Consider the following 20,355-nt stretch of genomic DNA (forward strand, 5'->3'; position numbering starts at 1 on the left):
GCCCCCGCTTCCCAAGTGCTGGGATTACAGGCATGCACCACAACACCTGTTGCATTCAGTTTATTTGATGCTTCTGATCAAACAGAGGCTTCCTGCACACTCAAGAAGTACCCTACCAACCCAGCTACACACTCAGGCCTACGGTTAACTTTAATGGGGTTTTTTGGCAATGTTTTTATTAGCTCTTTGAGAACTGCATGTATTTTGATCATATTTCCCCCTCCCCCAACCCCTCCCAGTTCCACCCCTTCCCTTCCCATCCAACTTTGTGTCTTTTTTTTTCTTAAACTCATGAAGTCCAATTTGTGCTGCCCATATGTTCTTGGATGTGGCATCTACTAGAACATGGCCAAACATGACCAAGTTTTGACACTTGTGGACACTGAGAGACAACAAGAGCTTGTTGCTTAATATCATCCTATTCCTTTGCAAAATAATCCCCCTTGAAACTAAAAAGTTTAAAGGGTGGCATAGGGAGAAGTTAAGTGATAGACCCATGAGTCAGCTGTGAAGAGCCCAGACTCAGCCTGGTTTCAGGCACAGGGCCACTTCTGCACTGCTGCTCCAAGTTATCACACTGTTTGTTCAGTGGACCGTAAACTTGAGGATGGAGCCAGCCTAGTTATTACTACATCTCAGCTTTACTTCATACATTGGCTTCATCCAAGAAAAGTCGTATTTAAATAAAATATTTGCATATAAAATAATATTTTCCTACTGATTTCCATTGTAATTCTAGGGATGTGTTCCCACAGAAAAGAATCCAGTCCCAGTGTGCTAAGAATAAGTCCCAATTAAGAATCAGATCATTTGGAGCTGATGAGATAAGTCAGTGGTTATGAGCACTGACTACTCTTGAAAGGGACCTGGGTTCAACTCTCAGAACCTGCATCAAGGCTCACAACCATCTGTAACTCTGATTCTGGGGGATCTAATGCCCTCCTCTGGTCTCCATGGGTACAAGGCACATACACACATGCAGGCAAAGGAGTTCTTTATTGTTTTAAAGAATTTTTTAAAAAAAGAATCAGAGCATTTGTGGGACAGGAGAGATATCTCTGTGGTGAGTTCAGTGCCCAACACCCACATCCAGCTGCTCACAACCATCTGCAACCACAGTTCCAGGAGGACCTGAACACTTCTGGCTCCACAGACACCTGCACTCATGCACACATACCCACATATACTGACACATATACATATACATACACATAATTGAAAATAAAAGAGAATAATTTTTAAAAAAAAACCTTTTAACGGACATGGAATCAAGAAGAAAAAGAAGAATTAGAGCATCTATCAAAGAGCACTGTGCCCACAGTAGATCTAACTCCACAATACTCTCCCCTGGTCAAGTGGCCATAGAGGATACATTTTAACCTACAAAAACTCAGATTCCTGGTTCGTTCTGCCTTTTATCAGCCACTCTGGTTGCCAAATCTTCATCTCCAGCACTGCCAACTAGGAAAACCATGAAAATTCTATTAAGTAGAATTCACCAGCTGACAAGACCACCATCTGCCCTGGTTGATTTAAAACCCCTGTCAAATGGTATCTTGGCAGAAGTTCTTTGGAGACTCCAGAAAAGCCCTATCTCCATCATGTTAAACTTAGAAATTTATTTCCAATCTCATGAAACACAGAAAATAGCTATGAATGGAGTGGAGCTAAGACACAACCTGCAGGCATCAGTGCTTGAGTTAAATCCTTTATCTACCACATCAGCTAATGTATGGCCAAGGGAACTTCTTCTCATCTGGACTATGAATATGAAAATAGTACATGCCTACAAGGCAGTGTACAAGCCTGTGGTGGTTTGAAGGAGAATGGCCCCTGCTGTGGAACAATCTTTGTGCACTGCAAATATGTATTGCTCTTACTGTTAATAAAAAGCTGATTGGCCAATGGCTAGGCAGGATTTTCAGGGCAGAGAGAATGCTGAAAAGAAGGAAGGCAGAGTCAGAGGAGTTGCCAGCAAGATATGAAGAGGAGACAGAAGGTGAAAGATGAAAGGGAGGTAATGCCATGTGGGAGAATGTAGACTAATAAAAATGGGTTGATTAAAAAAAAAAAAAAAAGTGTAGCCGGGCGGTGGTGGCGCACGCCTTTAATCCCAGCACTCGGGAGGCAGAGCCAGGAGGATCTCTGTGAGTTCGAGGCCAGCCTGGACTACCAAGTGAGTTCCAGGAAAGGCGCAAAGCTACACAGAGAAACCCTGTCTCGAAAAACAAAAAAAAAACAAAAAAAAAAATGGGTTGATTTAAGTTGTAAGAGCTAGTTAGTAACAAGCCTGAGCTATTGGCCAAGCATTTATAATTAGTATTAAGTCTCTGTGTTGGTTATTTGGAAACTGGCAAGCTGGAAAGAAGAGTCCGCCTACAGACCCCCATAGGCTCATATGTTTGGATGCTTGATGTGGAACAGTTTGGGAAGGATTAGGAGGTATGGCCTTGTTAGAAAGGGTGTATCAAATGAAGGTTGGCTTAAAATTTCAAAGGCCTACCCCAGACCCAGCCTTATCTTCCCCCCACTCCTACCCCTGCTGCCTTGCAGATTAGGATATAAAGCTCTCAGTTACTGCTCAAGTGCCATGCTGGTCTGCTTTCTGCCATGGCAATTATGGACTAAACTTCTAAAATTACAAGCAATCCCCCAACTAAATGCTTTCTTTTATAATTGTTGCCTTGGTGATAGTGTCTCTTCACAGCAATATAACAGTAACTGAGACAGAGCCTAACTTTTAAGATTGTAAACAGTGACAAATTTAATAGTTGAAATGATTTCTTAAAAAAAAAACAATCCAGTGCCAGGTGTACTGGCACACAGCTTTAATCCCATCACTTGGGAGGCAGAGGCAGGCAGATCTCTGTGAGTTCTAGGTCAGCCTGGTGTTCACAGGGAGTTCCCAGCCAACCAGGACTACACAGTGAAACTTTGTCTCAAAAGAAATAAAAGCCCAGTCCAGATGACATACACCTGCTTTTACTAAAAATTAAATAATTAAGCAAATTGAAAGTGAAGAGCTGGATCAGCAATTAAGACCAAGGTTCAATTCCCAGCATGCACATGATGGCTTACAATTGACCAAAACAGGATCCAATGCCTCCTCAGACACTGTATGCACATATGCACACATATACACATGCACACACAAAAATAAATTTTTAATTTAAAAAAACATAACAGATCAGTATAAATATATACTCCATGAGAGGAAACAAAGTATAAATATTTTCCTGAATTTAAATGTATGAATTTTAAGTTATCTAGAAGAAACATACTTTACAGTTATTTATTTGCATTTTTTCTCTTGTTTACTTTTTCATTTTCTTGGCTGTGTATACATGACTATGCATACATACCTCAATGTGAAATGTATGTATTGATGTATGAGCATGTGGAGACTGGAAGTTGATGTCAGGTATCTGCATCATTTGTTCTCCACTTTGTTTACTGAGACTAGGTCTCTCACCAAACCTAGAGCTTACCAATTTGGCTTATCTAGCTAGCCAGCTTACCAGGGAGCATATGTCTCTGCCTCCTGAATGCTGGGATCACAGGCTGAGTGCTGGGACCACAGGCTGAGTGCTGGGACCACAGGCTGAGTGCTGGGATCACAGGCTGAGTGCTGGGACCACAGGCTGAGTGCTGGGACCACAGGCTGAGTGCTGGGATCACAGGCTGAGTGCTGGGATCACAGGCTGAGTGCTGGGACCACAGGCTGAGTGCTGGGATCACAGGCTGAGTGCTGGGACCACAGGCTGAGTGCTGGGATCACAGGCTGAGTGCTGGGACCACAGGCTGAGTGCTGGGACCACAGGCTGAGTGCTGGGATCACAGGCTGAGTGCTGGGATCACAGGCTGAGTGCTGGGATCACAGGCTGAGTGCTGGGATCACAGGCTGACTCATCTTTTAGTGGCTGTAAGAATGGGAATCACAGTGCTCATACCTGCACAGGATGTGCTGTATCTCCTGAGCATCCCCACAGTTCCTCTTTCCTTATTTCTTCACCACAGTATCCATCGTGTTTTGATGAGTGCTTAGCACACAGTAGATATTTGCTGTGTATCTTCTTAATGGGAAAATGTGTATTTTCTAGGAAATATCCTGACAGTAAGACTAATGAACATTACCAATGAACATTAAAATTTATTTTTCCCTTCTAAACAAGTTGGTTATCTAAACAAGTCTTAAAGTACCTTCCCATTACCCAACACCCCAAGAGGATGCAAATTCTATGTGGTCTTAACTGGTTGCCCTAGGTCAGTTTGTTCTTCAGCAGTTAGCTCCTCCAGCTAAAGGCTCCAAAGAGTCTTGGTCATGTTGCACTCACCCTCTGCCTCTGCTTTCCTTGTACTACTTGATGGGGAAAGAAGCGTGATTGAGAGAATAGAGTTCAATGTGGATGTTGGGACTGCAGATTTAGGGAATAAACACGGAGTTTATTTGTTCTATGACATACATCTACTCACATGGCCATTTAACTATTTTCTAGAACAATACAATGCAGGTGTTAATTTGGCCCAGAGAGGGACTTGAAAACCCACTCACTCGCAGCTTGCTTGACTTTTTATTTGGCAAGATCAAAAACACCTATATTTGGGAGGCACCCGGCATGTGAATTGAATCACTCCACTAATTGATTAAATGCAAAGTTATACTAAATCACTCCACTCAAAGTGAGGTTGACTTGTAAGTGTTCCCAGAGGTAATTAGTGAGTAGGCATATCCAATCAACAGAAAAAACAATTCAGACTTGGGCAACAGTGGATGTCGGGGAATCTGGAAGATCGACATTAAACAAACCCTTTGGGTAGCTCCATTCTCCTCAGATTTTTCTAAGCATTAAGAGCTATGGTTTAGCCTTCAGCACCATTTGTGAAAACGATGACTACACAAGTGTGTTCTGCACACAGGAAGCGTATGTTTGATTCTTATCAGATTGCACCCGCCTCTTCCTCAGGTCACACAGGAAGAAAAAAATATTTCTTGAGCATTCTCCTGACTTTAGCCACACACAATTGCAAGCTAGTTTCTTCCTCCACCTTAGAGCATCAGAGGTCATGTGACATTTTCCCTTCTACACTGTGACCTCTGCTCCTGCGTCTTCCACCAGGGCCAAGCTGAAAGCCTGGCATGCAAACAGGAGCCAAATACCCACCATCTCCCCAGTAGGAACCTGCATTAGTCTATGTTCTATCTTATTTTCCACAGCAAGTTCCATGGAAAACCCTATCTCTTCTTTCCTTAAAAGCCCTTCTGAAACAACTGCTAAAAAGTAATATTTTATGTAGCAGAAGAAGCAACGTAGTAAAGAATCTGCATGGTGCTTATTCTAATTCACTTCTGTCTGTGGTCATACCTGAACATGCCGACCTCATCTAATTCAGTTTTATAAACTCAACACCAACAGACACTTCCTCTGAACTGCTTAGCCATAAGTGAGACACTGTCTGGAAAACCACGTCCTCTGAGTCCCACTCAACGCAAAGCAGGGGTACTCCAAAGTGAGTTTAGAAAGTCTGGTACTCAGGACTTCCTTCAGCTTAGACATATGCTGATCATACCCAGAACACCTATTCTTCTCACACTACATCCAAGTATCTAATAAGATGTAATTTGTTTTCAAACAAAAACTAAAACTCTCGCTAATTCAATTCATTGCACAAAGACAATGGTGACGAGGGGTCTCAGGCTACAAAGTCGGCACTAGAGGAGCCAGCGGCTAGTGAGCTTTCTACTGGACCTTTTCAACACCACCAGGCCAGCACGGCCACAAGTGTCCTCTCTCCACATGTACACACTCATAGCTGTGCAAGGGATGGTGAAAGACGAGAAGAGGTAGGAATAAACAAAGGAAGGAAGAAAGGACTCGTGTTTTATACTTCATCTTCATGGTGTTTAATTTACACACATCACCTGTGTATTCCTCCCCTTCCAGACATAAAAACTGAGGTGTGATGATATTGAAAGACACTCCTGTCGGGACGCCTAAGAACAGCTTCAACAGCATATCCTAAACCAGTCAAAAATCAAAATATCTTCTCTAATCTTCAAAACCTCAAAGCCTCTGCTATATTTATATTACAATAATTCAAGCTAAGAGTGAGAAACATTTCCTTTTTGATTAAAAAAAAACCTTCCCGTGAGGCAAAATGGTGTCTCCTGAACACAACAGAACCAATCAACGGTGAACTCACCACAGCTGTGGTTGCCTGCACAAGACATGAACAAGATCAGACCAGTCAGCATTCCAACGTGGAGGGGGAGGAGCAACTGACAGTTGATGGATTCTGGGGGAGGGACAGTCAGTTTTCTTTATGGCTTTGGTCCTAGGTAGGTGTACCACACACTCTAGTGGAGGACCCCACTCCCATGAATATATAAGCAGCACAAATCAGATGCAGTGAGTTATAAAAAAATGTGAAAATGATATGAAGTTGAGAGGTAGGTAGGGGGTATAAAGTGGGTCTGGAATGAATTAGGGTAAGAGGTGGGAGAATCAATATGTTCAAAATATATTACATGCATGTATGAAATCCTCAAAATTAATAAAATACATTTTAACAACAACAACAAAAAGGACCACCTTGAAGTACTTCCGGGCATAGCAGCATCAACCTCATGAAGTTAAAGCAAAAATGAAGGACCAACCTTATCCTCTGTCCCTTCACAATCTTTTTTTCTTACTTCTGTGATCTACATCTACAGGTGAAGATCCAACATTAGTAATGTACAGGACTGATGATTCCCAAACACTCACACATGCATGCACACACACATACACACATAAACACATGCAAATACATGCACATGTGCACATACATTCACACCCATTCATGCACCACACACAAATGCAAGCATACACACATGCATTCACACTCACATTCATCACACACACACATACATTTATACACACATGCAAATACATACAAATACATAAACACACATACGCATTCATACTCATACACACATAACACACACAAATGAACTCATGCACATACACTCACACACAAAGCTAGACCTACCACTTTAAGATGTAAGGACACAGTAACAAGAGCTCAGTGTGTACGAGGTTCAGTTCCAGCACTCTGTGCATATTGATTGCTCCCACCTCACTACAACTGGACATCATAGAGACTACTATTTCCACCTCTGTTTTATCAATGAGTATATGGAGAAACTTGGAAGTAGAAAATGTGGTTGGCCTTCTGTTGGGGAATATTATTTTAAGGTGTGTTACTTTTGTTTATGTTGCATTTGTTCACAACTCTGTGAAGCTGTGATTCTTTGCCTAAACACTTGATGGTTTAATAAAGAACTGAATGGCCAATAGCAAGGCAGGAGAAAGGATAGGCAGGGCTGGCAGGCAGAGAGAATATATAGAGGGAGAAATCTGTGAGGAGAGATCTAGAAGCCAGAGAAGGAGGAGGACATCAAGGGCCAGCCATGGAGAAAGAGTAAGATTTACAGAAGTAAGAGAACAGGAAAAATCCAGAGGCAAAAGGTAGATGAGATAAATTAAGTTAAGGAAGGCCGGGCATTCATAAGTAAGAATAAGCCTCTGTGTGTGATTTATTTGGAAGCTGGGTGACAGGCCCCCCAAAAGAGTAAAAAAGCAAAAACAAACAACAGCCTTCTAATTAGCATGGTGCACTGACTTTGAGTGACAAGATCTTACAGCCTAATGAGATGGGAAAGCCTATGGAACCTCCCTAGGCCTGCTCTGTCTAGTCATGTAACCTCCAGTCACACAGGACAGATAAACAGGGCTGGTGCGACTACAAAGTACGTTTTAATTTTTTTTATCATTTTGATTCATTTGAAATTGAGCATTTGGTAAAATGGGAGGTTTTGTGACACTAGACACCAATCAATGAAAGGCGGCCCGATCCTTGAGATACAGGAGAGAAGAGCTGATGACTGAGAATACACCCAGGTTGCTGCCTTGGGAAGGGAACTAAGGCAGAGCCTCAGAATGATTAGAGTTGAGGACAGGAGGCTCAGAATCTGGGGAGATTGAGGAATCTAGGTGTGTGTGTGGGGGCGGGGTATGAGAGGCAACTGCAGCACAAAGAAGAGAATGAAGATCCTTTGAGATCTGGGTACCGGTGTGTTGACGCATGGGAGAATATTGCCCAGAGATAAGAGCAGAACTGCCCACGAGGCTGCAGCACCCAGCAAACACACAACAAGAGTGTGTGGTCCAGCAGCCCAGTGAGAACCCCCATTCTTGGGCACTGGGTGGAGTACGCTGGAAGGTTTGCCTCGGTGATGGGAAATAATAACTCAACATTGAATGTGCGCTCCTCGGGCTATTCCAAGCAGCCTCAAAAGTGAGACCTAAAGGCTTAACTGTTCCCCAGTAACTCAACTGCACTCTAGAACACAATTCAAGAATGTTTATAAGCAAATGACAAAAACCAGTATCACAAAAGCAAACGGCACAGTGGCTAGCAGTCAAAAATGGTTTAGGCATGAAAGGCAGGGGCAATGAAGAGAAGAATCAATGAGTCAAAACTGATCCAGGAACTGGGGAGATAACTCTAAGCACAGAGCTTGCTATGTGAGCGTGAACACCTGAGATTGGACCACCAGCACCCACGCTAAAGGCTGACTTGGAAGTGTGTGCTGCTACACCTCCCTGGTCATGGGGAGGGGAAACAGAGACAGAGACAGGGGCAACAGAGGGGGACAGGAACAGGGGGCTCAGGTGCTCACCGGACCTGAGCATGCTCAAGACAGACAATACCCCAGCATGGAAAGGGAGGTAGGCATGAAGCCCCACCCCATAGCTGCTGGGAGGGCGTGGTTTCTCTAAGAGTTTTGTCCCCAAGGGGTGGACCACACTCCAATGGATGGGCACGCAGCCAAAAATATATGGGCAGCACAAATAGGACTTGATGGGGTTAAGAAAACTAAAAGAGAACACAAAGTTGGGTGCGTAGGCAAGTAGGGGAGGGTCTGGGCAGAACTGAAAGAAAAAGACAATAAAAGGTGGATACTAGATGTAAAGCAAAGGATGACCAGACTGCAACTCACAACTCCAGGGAGGCTACCTAGTAAAGAGGACCCTAAGACAGACAGGGATCACCTAACAACAGAGAAACGGATGAGATCTACATGAGCAAATTAGACATGAGGCATGGGGTAATGAAGGGCAAGGGTCGGGGGAAAGAGAGCTTAGGGGAGCGGGAGATCCCAGCTGGATCAAGAACAGAGAGGGAGAACAAGGAATAAGAGACCATGGTAAATGAAGACCACATGAGAATAGGAAAAAGCAAAGTGCTAGAGAGGTCCCCAGAAATCCACAAAGATACCTCCACAAAAGACTACTGGCAATGGTCGAGAGAAAGCCCAAACTGACCTACTCTGGTGATGGGATGGCTGAACACCCTAACTGTCATGATAGAACTCTCGTCCAGTGACTGAGGGAAGCAGATGCAGAGATCCATGGCCAAGCCCCAGTTGGAGCTCCAGGAGTCCAATCGGCGAGACAGAGGAGGGATTATATGAGCAAGAAATATTGAGACCATGATTGGAAAAAGCACAGGGACAAATAGCCAAACTAGTGGAAACACATGAACTATGAACCAAAAGCTGAGGAGCCCCCATGGAACTGGATCAGGCCCTCTGGATAAGTGAGACAGTTGATTAGCTTGAACTATTTAGGAAGCCCCCAGGCAGTGGGACCGGGACCTGTCCTTAGTGCATGAGCTGGCTGTTTGGAACCTAGGGCCTATGCTGAGACACTTTGCTCAGCCTTGGTGCAGGGAGGAGGGGACTGGACCTGCCTCAACTGAATCTACCAGGCTGAGCTGAATCCCCAGGGGAGTCCTTGCCTTGGGGGAGGTGGGAATGGGGGGTTGATTGGGGGGAAGGTGGGGGTGGGTGGGAGGAGGGAGGACAGGGAAATCCATGGCTGATATGTAAAATTAAATTATTTATAAAATAAAAAAAAGATATCTGAAGACAAAATGGCCACATTTTTTCGATTTAATGAAACTCAATTAGTCTCACACAGAAGAAATACGCTAACAGTTACAGTGCTATACATCACATACAAAATGTTAAAGTCAGTAGTGAAGAGAACCCCTTGGGAAGCACATGGAAGGTAGGTCCATTATCTACAGGGAAAGCATGGTGACACAGTAGATTTTGTGCTGGGAACAGCATGAATAAGGACGAGAGAAAACAGACTGTCAATCACAGGTGTGTGCTCAGCGACAACGTATTTCAACACGGAAGGAAACATAAAGACTGTCTCAGACATATAACATCCAGAGCACCAGGAGGCCCACATTCTAAGAAATGTTAAAAGAAACCCAAATTTACACAAGGGATACAAAATACAGAAAACAGTAACCACACAGACAAAGATAAACAGAAGATAGACCTTTTACTTAAATTGATTTAAATAATTGACTGGCTAAATAAAAATACTAAGAATGGGGCCTGGAAAGATGGCACAGCAGTTAAGAGTCCTGGCTACTCTTCCAGAGGACCCAGTTCAGTCCCCAGCACCCCCGGTGGCTCAGAAACATCTGTAACTCAAATCCCAGGGGGTCTGGCTCCCTCTTCTGGTCTCCATGGGCACAACGAATGCACATAGTCACATACATACAGGCAAAACACCCACACATACCACATGTGAAAAACAGGTCTGGGCACTTGGATAAAGAGTGCTTGCCCAGCATATGTGAGGCCCGGAGTCCTATTCCCAACATTGCAAATAAGAACAATACTAACAATGCCACCTAGCATACAAATAAAAATGAAATATATTGCAATGGTAGTTCAATAGTCAGGAGACGGAAATGAACTATTGAAATGCTCTTACATATAAAATGACAAGTTGTCACTAGAAGGTAGATAGTGACAATCTAAAGGGAGATCTTCTGTGCCCCAGAACTACCACTGAAGTCACAAAATAGAAGGTTGTAATGAAGAGACAAAGAACGTAAAATGGAATGATTGAAAAAAATAGGGAAACTGGACAGTGGTGGCACACACCTTTAATCCTAGCACTCAGGAGGCAGAGGCAGGCAGATCTCTGTGACTTTAAGGCCAGTCCAGTCTACAGAGCAAGTTCCAGGACAGTCAGGGCTATACAGAGAAACTCTGTCTCAAAAATAAAAGGGGGGCAGGTAGAACACAAACAAGAAAAGGCAAGTTTAAAGAACCATTTCAACTGTCACTAAATAAGGACTAAGAGATGTGGTAAAAAGATTTAGATTGTCCTGTTGACTTAAAAAGTAAAAAGGTGGCTTAGCAACTAAGAGCACTGCCTGCTCTTGCAGAAGACCCTGGCTTCAGTTCCCAGCACCCACATGATGCATCACAACCACCCGTAACTGCAGGGAGTCCAGCGCCCTCTTCTGGTCACTGAAGGTAATGCATGCATGTGGTGCACAGACACACATGTGGGCAAACATTCATACATGTAAAACAAAAATAAATTTTTACAGAATAAATAAATCAATAAATAAGGTCTTAGTTACTTTTTTATTACAGAGATAAAGACCATGAAGAAAGCAACTTGAGGAGAAAAGGGTTTTATTTTATATCAAGCATGTAGTATACCATCCAGGGAAGTGAGGGCAGGAACCTGGAGTCAGGAGCTGATGCAGAATCCATGGAGAAGTACTGCTTACTGGCTTGCTCCCCATGGCTTGCTCAACTTGCTTTCTTATACAACCCAGGACCATCAGCCTAGGGTGCCATCACCCCTCGTGAGCTGGGTGCTCCCACATCAATCATCAACCAAGAAATGCAGTTCAGACTGGCCTACAGGCAGATCTTACAGAGGCGTTTTCTCAGTTGAGAGTCCCTCTTCCCAAATGACTCTAACTATTCCAAGCTGACAGAATACCAACCAGCACATAACAAAAGGTCAAGCCCCGGCTACATATGTACTCTGGGGAAGGCACCTTAGCACTAAGCCTCAAAATATCTATAATGGCTGGGAGAAACTCAGACCAGAAATCTATATACCGTAAGATTCTATTTGTGGAAAGTTCTAGGCAGGTGTCGAGGAATCTATAATGATAGCAGAACCACAGTTTTTGGAGATAGAGATGGGGAGAAGTGGGTGGTTCGGATAAATAAGTGATGTCTTAACTGTGGAATGGTTCACAGGGCTACTCAATGTCAGAATCACATCATACTGTTTGAATATGCATAAATTATTCTGTCAATCATACCTCAATAGAGATGGTTAAGTTTTAATCTAATATTCATATGGAATAATTTATTAGATCTGGTTTTGAGGTCTAAATTTTATAAAACCTAATATATATTGATTGTTTCAGGCGAAAACTTAGCATTCAAAGATGATGTTTTAATTTTGAAGACTTTGTTAACAAAAGGTAAAACATCTTAGTAGTGATTTTGTGTCAAGCACATGTTGAAATGAGAACATTTCACAATGAAATACATATTTAATTTCATCTGCTTCTCTTTACTTTTCTGACGTGGCTTCTCTGTAACATGAGGTGCACTCACTGCACGTTTCTACTGGACAGTTCTCCACCACAGAGGGAGATTTAACTGAACTACTCAGAACACATTGGTGTTCACATTTCTACCTAACAGTGAGTAGTCAGAATAACATCCTTCCCAAAGAAGTCCATACTTCAAATACCAGGTAAATCAGCCATCTTACTTGGCAGGAGAAACTTTAAGCATGTGATTACTTTATGGGTCTTGAAATGAGGCCATTGTTGTAGATGACACCTATGAGTGATTCCAATGTGATCATAAAAGTCCTGGCCAAGGGGAGAGAGGGACAGCAGACAAGTACCAAGAAGACAGTACGATGAGAGAGACAGGAACATATGTGACAACAGACATACACACTGAAACAATGTATCAAGTCCAGGAGGGTGGTAGCTATGGAGTATGGGAAAGGCTTGGTTATCCAGGAAGAACACAGCTCTCGGGGACCCCAACACCAGCCCCAGAAAGGTCATCAAATTATGACCTTTGGAATTCTATGATAATTACATTTTAAGTAACTAAACTTGTGGCCATCTGTTATGGTGAAAGTAAATAAATAGCACAGATCATGTGTGTCTGTAACTGGGGTACTACTGCAACCAGCACCTAAGAATTTGGGAAAGGTTTTGACGTGGGCATCAAGAACAGCCTAGAAAAAAAAAACCTGAAGGGTGTGGTGGAAAAAATGCCTCCCACACACTATTAATAGAAACTCTGCGAAGAGAGTGGAGAATGCAATAGAGAGCCTGTGCTGCCTTGGAGATCATGTAATTGTTGTTAAGTATGTTCAACTGTGAGTGCTGGAAGGCTGCTGCTCCTGGAGGCTGAGAAGGGAATGGGGAGCACATTGCAGACCAGAAAGGCAGAATGAGTTCCATCCTGCAGGAACCTGGAAACGACTCCTGCCAACAGTGAATGTGGTTGAGTCCCTGAAGGGACTGCAGAGGTGCCCAAAGTTCCTGCTGCTTTTGTAAAATGTCAGAAACAAGAGGGAGGTAGAGGCAAGAACTGCTAATCAAAAGGAAAGAAGACCTGATGATTTGGGGAACCCTCAGCCCACCTCCATCACAAAGGATGACAAAACGAGGTTGTCTTTGGGGGAAGCCCACGCCAGAGGGAGGCCAAGTGTTATGGAACAGTTTTGGGTAGTATTTTGAAAAAAGTGAAAGACCAGAAAAGTTCATCCCCCAGGGATCTCTTCGAACAGATCAAGTGTGACTCCCAGATCACCTCAGCCAACTGAGTGATGGAAATGAAGGTAGGAAGGTGTATGGAAGAGCCTCCTATCTCAGACAGGAGACCTTAAAGATCTTGAGATTGTTGCTCATACTAAGAATCTATATTTACTAAAACAGCATGACATTTGGCATAGAAACAGACACCGGAACAAATGATACAGAGTAGAGCACTCAGAAATATATCCAAGTTTCTACAGCCAACTGATTCTCAGCAAAGGCAGAAAGAACACACACTAGGGGAAGGAACGTGTCTTCAGTAAGTGATGCTGGGAAAACTAGAAGCCTGAATGCCAGGAAAAGGGGAGGGGGGACAGAGAAATACAAGAGGGAAGAAGTGGGGAGAGAGAAAACAGAGAAGGGGAGAAGGGGGAGGGAAGGGAAGGAAAAGGGAGGAAAAAGGAAAGAAAAAGAAATCCCCGGCTCTCAACAATACAAAAATCAAATCAAAGTTGATCAAAGAATTAACTGTAAGACTCAAAACCATGACACTCCTAGACAAGAACAGAGGTGACATTTGGGACATGGAGTCAGACACAGATTTCTTGGTCAGAACCTCAAAAGCACAGGCAACAAAAGCAAGTGACAGGCCGTGGTTCTTCCCCCACGAAAGCAAACAAGCAACTGGAATGAGTTAAGTGTTTGAGAACTGTTTATCCAACAAGGGATTCGTACACTGAACATAAAGGGAACTCAAGCATGCACAGCCCCCCCAAAAAAATAGTAATAATAACAAAAACCAATTTTAAAAAATGGCCCAAAGACCCCAATAAACATTTCTCAAAAGAAAATATGTAGTCATCAAGTGTATGAAAGGAAGCCCAAAATCACTAATTATTACCAAAAAGACAAAAAAAAAAAACCTTCCAAGGAATGGGAGATGCTCATACACTATATGGGAGTATAAATTACTACAGCCAATTTGGGAAAATAATTAGTAGAGAGGTTCAAAAAAACCAGAAATAAGCCAAGCCCAGGGGTCCATGCCTCGAAGCGCAGCTATTCCATAGGCTGGGTCAGGAGGGTCACTCAGCTGAAGACCCTGGAAGCAGACTGACACACACAGCAATACCCCATTTCAAACACAGAAGGAAACTAAGATGTGACCCCGCAATCACACTGGTGGTATATATGCTAGTTAGGGGAAATCACACATCGGGAAGTTTCCCTACTCACAAGGTCAGAGACTCATACTCACAGCACCCAGGACAGGCAGCCCACCTAGGTGTCCATCAGTAGATGAAAGGGTAGAAAAACCGTGATACATACATGTGTGTATATACACATACACATAGAGTATTGATGATGATGCCATTCTGTTACATGTAGTAACATAGACTGATCTCCAGGACATGTGTTAAGTGAAATAAGTCAGCACCAAAAAGATAAATACAGCAAGCTCAGCATTGTACGTGAAAACCAGGAAACTGATCCTACAGAACAGATCACTATCATGCTGCTCAGAGCCTAAGGAGAGACAGGATGACTGAGGGCCCATGGTGAAGGCTGTTGGCTAGGTTGAGTGACCACTACTGTTCTGCAGCCAGTAGGATAACTACGATTGACAATAATTAATTAAATACTTCAAAATAACTAGTAGAAAAGATTTTGAGTGTTTCCAGAACAGAATAGCAATAAATGACTGAGGTGATATCCATGCAATGGTCCTCATCTGATCATCATACACTGGCCACAGGTACTGAAATCTGGCTCTGCACCCCATTACTATGTACAACTACTATATATCAATCAAAAATAAAATACAGTTTTTAAATATTCCCAAAGCTGTGTGTGGTAGCACATTATCTGTGATCACAACACTCAGGGGACTGAGGCGAGAAGATCTCAAGTTCCTGCCTCAGTTACACAGTGAAACCTTGTTTCAAAATTAAAAATAGGGACTAGGGAGAGGGCTCAGTCGGTAAAGTGTGTGCCGTGCAAGCATGGGTACCTGAGTTCAGATCCCCAGGAGCACTGTAAAAAGCCAGGTGAGCAGTGCATATCTGTAACCACAGTGCCTAAGAAAGGCAGGGCAAGGGTGTGTAGATCTCTGAAACCCACTAGTCAGCGCAGTGTAGCCGACTGGTGAGCTCTCCGCTCAGGGAGAGACTCTGTCTCAAAAAAAAATTAGGTGGAGAATCGTAGAGGAAGACAGTTGACATCAACCTCTGACCTCCACGGGCATTTGCATATGAACACACTCACACATACTCTATACACACAAACACACACAGAAGATGATGTTAAAGATAATAAAAAAAACAAATTTTAAAATATTGCTGAGAATTTTATACTGGCAGAAACATTACCTACTTGAACTGAAAAGAACATAAAAGGACAAAATGAACAAGGTCTCACAAGACCCCCAAACTCTACCGACAGGAAACAGGCTGATACACTCATTCAGTGGCAAACACATGTCCTCCTTGACTCAAAAGGAAAGACGTCCCAGAGGGCTGTGCCACAGAGAGGTAGCAGAGGTTGTCCTCAAGCTTTGAGACTCGGTGGAGTTGGTGCTGCTGGGTGCCCACATCATTGGGGGAGGGCAGCCCCTCTACTCTTTCCACTCCTTCCCCTTTTAAACAGGAGTGTCTGTGAGTGCTAGTCAATTCCTGCCCCCTTAGTCAATTCCTGCCCCCTTAGCTTTAGGAAGTGGTTTACTTTTTTTTTTTCCTTTTCCAGCTCCATGGACATACAGATGGAGGGGAATTCCTTCCCAAATGTGGTCTCATCGTATCTGATTTAAATTACTCAAGAGTGAGGTTTAAGATTCTTTGCAGGTAAGACTAAAGCAGATTGGAACTTTAAACTGATGCTTTAAGAATTAGGACTAGTACAGCCAGTGGTGGTGCACGCCTTTAATTCAAGCACTCAGGAGGCAGAGGCAGGTAGATCTCTGTGTGTTCAAGGCCAGCCTGGGCTACAGAGTGAGTTCCAGGACTGTCAGGGCTACACAAAGAAACCCTGACTCCCAAAAACAAAACAAAAAGAGTTAAGACTATTGAAGTATAGGAATAAGATGCTTGTATATTGCATGTAAGATAGGAATGAGATGCTTGTATATTGCATGAAGGACAGACATAAAAGACATGAATCTTTGAGGGCAGAGAATGCAATTTGAAGAATAATGGTTCCCCAAAGAAGTCCAGGAGCTAACCACCAAAACCTGTGGATAAGCCACCTTAGGTGATAAAGGAACCTTTACAGATAATAAGACACTGACTGGATATAGGGGGGCATCCTGGGCTATCCAGGTAGTCAGGGTACCATCAATCACAAGAGCTCAGGACATAGGAAAATGTCTCATCCAACTCCCAAAACTGAGTTTCTCTTCCCACCAATGAAGCTGGAAAGCCACCCCTGGAAGACATCCAAGAAGCAAATGCCAAAACAGAGAGCAAACGGTTCGAAAGCAGACTCCCAGCCCAGGGCTCCATAGTGGAATAAATGCCCAGCAGAGCAAGCAGAAGTCTCTTCGAAGGTACACTGGGCAGAGGGATTTTAATCCAACTCAAAAGGCCCACTAATCACTGACTACATGCTATGCACAATAGCTGGCTCTGAGGATCTAGAACCATCTAGATAGACAGGAACCCTGCCCTCATGAAGCTCACAGAGCACCCAGGTTTTCTTAGCAGACAGAGAATGGCAGGGACTCTCGCTTTCCACAAGGCAAGGAACAAAGCAGATGACCCGGCCTGTGTTCTCTTAGCCAAACCAGCTTAAGCAGTTCACCAAATGTCTAAGTAATCAAGTGGCATCCACATACCTATAGTTTTGCTACAAGCCATTATACAACATCTGTAGATTCGCCGTGGATCACAAACAGTTGTTAGTTATCCACGCAATGAATATCTTAAATCGCATCCCGTAATATCAGCTCAGCAATTCTAAAATAACCATTTTGTTATTTGTGTTGAATATGAAATGTTTTCCTGAAGGATTTATGTTTTAAACCCATGCTCCCCATCTGGTGGTGTAATTTGGGAAAGCTATAGAAACTTTAGGAAGGGGAGCCTAGCTAGAGGAAGCAGGTCACTAGGTGCAGCCTTGGGGGTCTGTTAATCCCCACTCTTTCCTGGCTTACTCTCTGCTTCCTGGCTGCCACGATGTGAGCTGTTCCACCCTCGCTTCCCTGCTACGATGGACAAAACCTTCTAAAACTGTGAGCCAAAATAAATCCTTCCTGCGTTGAGTCGTTTGTATCGGGTATTCAGTCACAGCAATGAAAATCTAATGCAGTTGTCTTCAAAGAAGGGTGTGTTGAAAGAAACTTCTCAAGCATTTTCACGGGGAGATGCCAAGCCACCTTCCTTCCACAATGAGCGCACTCTCCTACTTTAACCTCTGCAGCGGCCCCAGTGCTGTGCAGTTAAAGCACAACAGCTAATAAGCACACAGCTGCAGTTGGTTGTTGAATTTTCTTACTCTTTCTCTTGGCTCCTTGCACATCACTCAGCTCCCAAATAAATAACACATATGGAGACGTATTTTTACTTATGAATGCCCACCTTAGCTTGGCTAATTTCTAGCCAGCTTTCTTTACTCAAATTATCCCACCTACCTTTTGTCTCTGGGCTTTTACCTTTCTCTATTTCTGTATATCTTTTCTTTCCTTCTTATTCCGTGTCTGGCTGTGTGATTGGGTGATTGGCCCCCTGGCACCCTCCTCTCCTCTTCTCACTCCTCCCTCTTCTCTTCTCTATTCTCTCTGCCCGGGAGCTCTGCCTATCATTTCTCCTGCCTACCTATTGACTGTCCAGCTCTCTATTAGACCAATCAGGTGTTTCTGACAGGCAAAGTAACACAGCTTTATGGAGTTAAACAAATGCAACATAAAAGAATGCAGCACATCTTTGCATCACTAAACAAATACTCCACAGCATAAACAAATGTAACACATCTTTAATATTCCACAACACACAGCCTCCCACCTACCTGAATGGACACTGCGCAAGCCACCAGACTACTCAAACCCATGCCACCTGTGAAATATCACCTCTGACTGCTGGTCCAACGTAAACAGCCAGTGCCTCCTTCTCCAGCCACCCTCCAGCTGTGCTGCACCTCTTTCTGTTGGCTTCTGTTAAAGGCCTTTCTACATATAATTCTTCAGTGGAGGTTAGACTTCTACCTCTCCCCACCCCACACTTTCCTTTCAGCTTTCAAGTCCAAGCTGGCCTGCCCCGTGTTCAAGGTGACCTTCCTCTGGTGACCACTGTCTCCCACCCAAACTGAATCAGACCTGCCTTCATTACTCTTGATTAACAGTCTATACATCCCCTCTATGGTTAAGTAAAGTGACTTTGATTCAACAACACTTTGTGGAATTTGCCATTTTCTGCCTCATATTTTAGGACAGGGACTGCACGTATCTTCTTTACTGTTGGCATGCTGTGTAGTACACAGAAAGATTCTAAAGCAATGTATTGCTCATTAAACAAGAACTATATATTAGGCATTGTTACAGAGGCCCCATTAGGCAGGTGTTGCAGGGATCTGTCATTGAGATGAGGACACCAAGGCACAGAGAAGCTAAGTCCCACAGACAACAGTGACAAAGTTGGAAGGTGATTCCAGTCAGTGCGGCTCCAGAGCCCATGCCTTGAAGCACTATTCTATCTTGGCTTTATAGAAGCTTGTTAGATGGTGTGGAGTCAGGTGTGTGGTAGGCAGAGCTGAGGAGGCTGCACCCGAAGAGAATATAGCCATGGGCAAGCTCTTCCCACAGGTAAGACAGAGGCGCAGGTACCAGCGAAGATAGAAATAATCATGAGATAAATGATCCATGAGCAAAGTATGGCTGATCAGCAGCTTTCGAAGTTCTGAAACTTCACTCCACTATGGGTCTCCCCCACTCCCGCCCCCAGGCACAGTCCTGGGGTGAATATTTCACTGTCAGATCGCACCACCTCATGCCTTGTCCCACTCTCAGAACATCTCCTGCTTATCACACACTTCAGGAGAACAACACAAGAAAAGCAGCAAAGGTGACCGTACCCCCACCCCCTGCAAAGAAGGATATACGTTTTACCTTGAAATAGAAATGCTTTGCTGGCATTGTGCAGTCCCGCCACCTGAGTGACTCCCAGGGTGGTGTTCACAAGGTCGAGTTCTGTGATAATGTCCATCTGAAGGTCAGGGTCCATCCCAAAGCCCAACACTGGGAAGAAAGAAATCCATGTTGGTTTAGCAGACAGAGTGCGGGCCGAAATCCATATAGAGCAGATTACAGAGGAGAGGGGTGGTCAGAATTCATCCAAGGCAGTTAGGAGTGCTGGGGAGCTTCTCCAGGGAGAACAGGAAAGCAACTCTGCCCTACACTCCCTCTCAAAGCTCAGTTTCTTTCTACCCTCCCCCTCCCCCCCCAACCCACTCCATTATAGATGGCTAACCCCACACCCAAACTCCCTGGAGCCAAATAATTTTCAGAATTCAGAATATATCACAAGTTGAGAAGGAAACATGGCCCACATGTTATGTTTTATGTAACAACCTCAGCAAAGTCTGGGTCAGTGCCCTATAATCAAATTCTACAGTATTTCTGGGTTGGAAAAGTGTGATTTTTCTCCTAATTGAAATAATGACTTAAATAGCCCAATATCCCTTCAGGCCACATTT

The 20,355-nt window shown here is 43.7% G+C and overlaps 1 protein-coding gene across 2 annotated transcripts in view; it reads right to left on the reverse strand.

Moving 5' to 3' along the window:
* The window catches only part of Nell1 (neural EGFL like 1), an 839,269-nt gene that overhangs the window by 811,205 nt on the left and 7,709 nt on the right, over positions 1-20,355 (reverse strand). For both annotated transcript variants that reach the window (XM_052761990.1, XM_052761989.1), the window contains exon 2: positions 19,769-19,897. In XM_052761990.1, the coding sequence (XP_052617950.1) occupies positions 19,769-19,897 (129 nt within the window). The remainder of the gene's footprint in view (positions 1-19,768; positions 19,898-20,355) is intronic.

Source organism: Peromyscus californicus, unplaced genomic scaffold (genome assembly GCF_007827085.1).
Source record: "Peromyscus californicus insignis strain IS unplaced genomic scaffold, ASM782708v3 Scaffold_4__1_contigs__length_199733344, whole genome shotgun sequence".
NCBI lineage: Eukaryota > Metazoa > Chordata > Mammalia > Rodentia > Cricetidae > Peromyscus > Peromyscus californicus.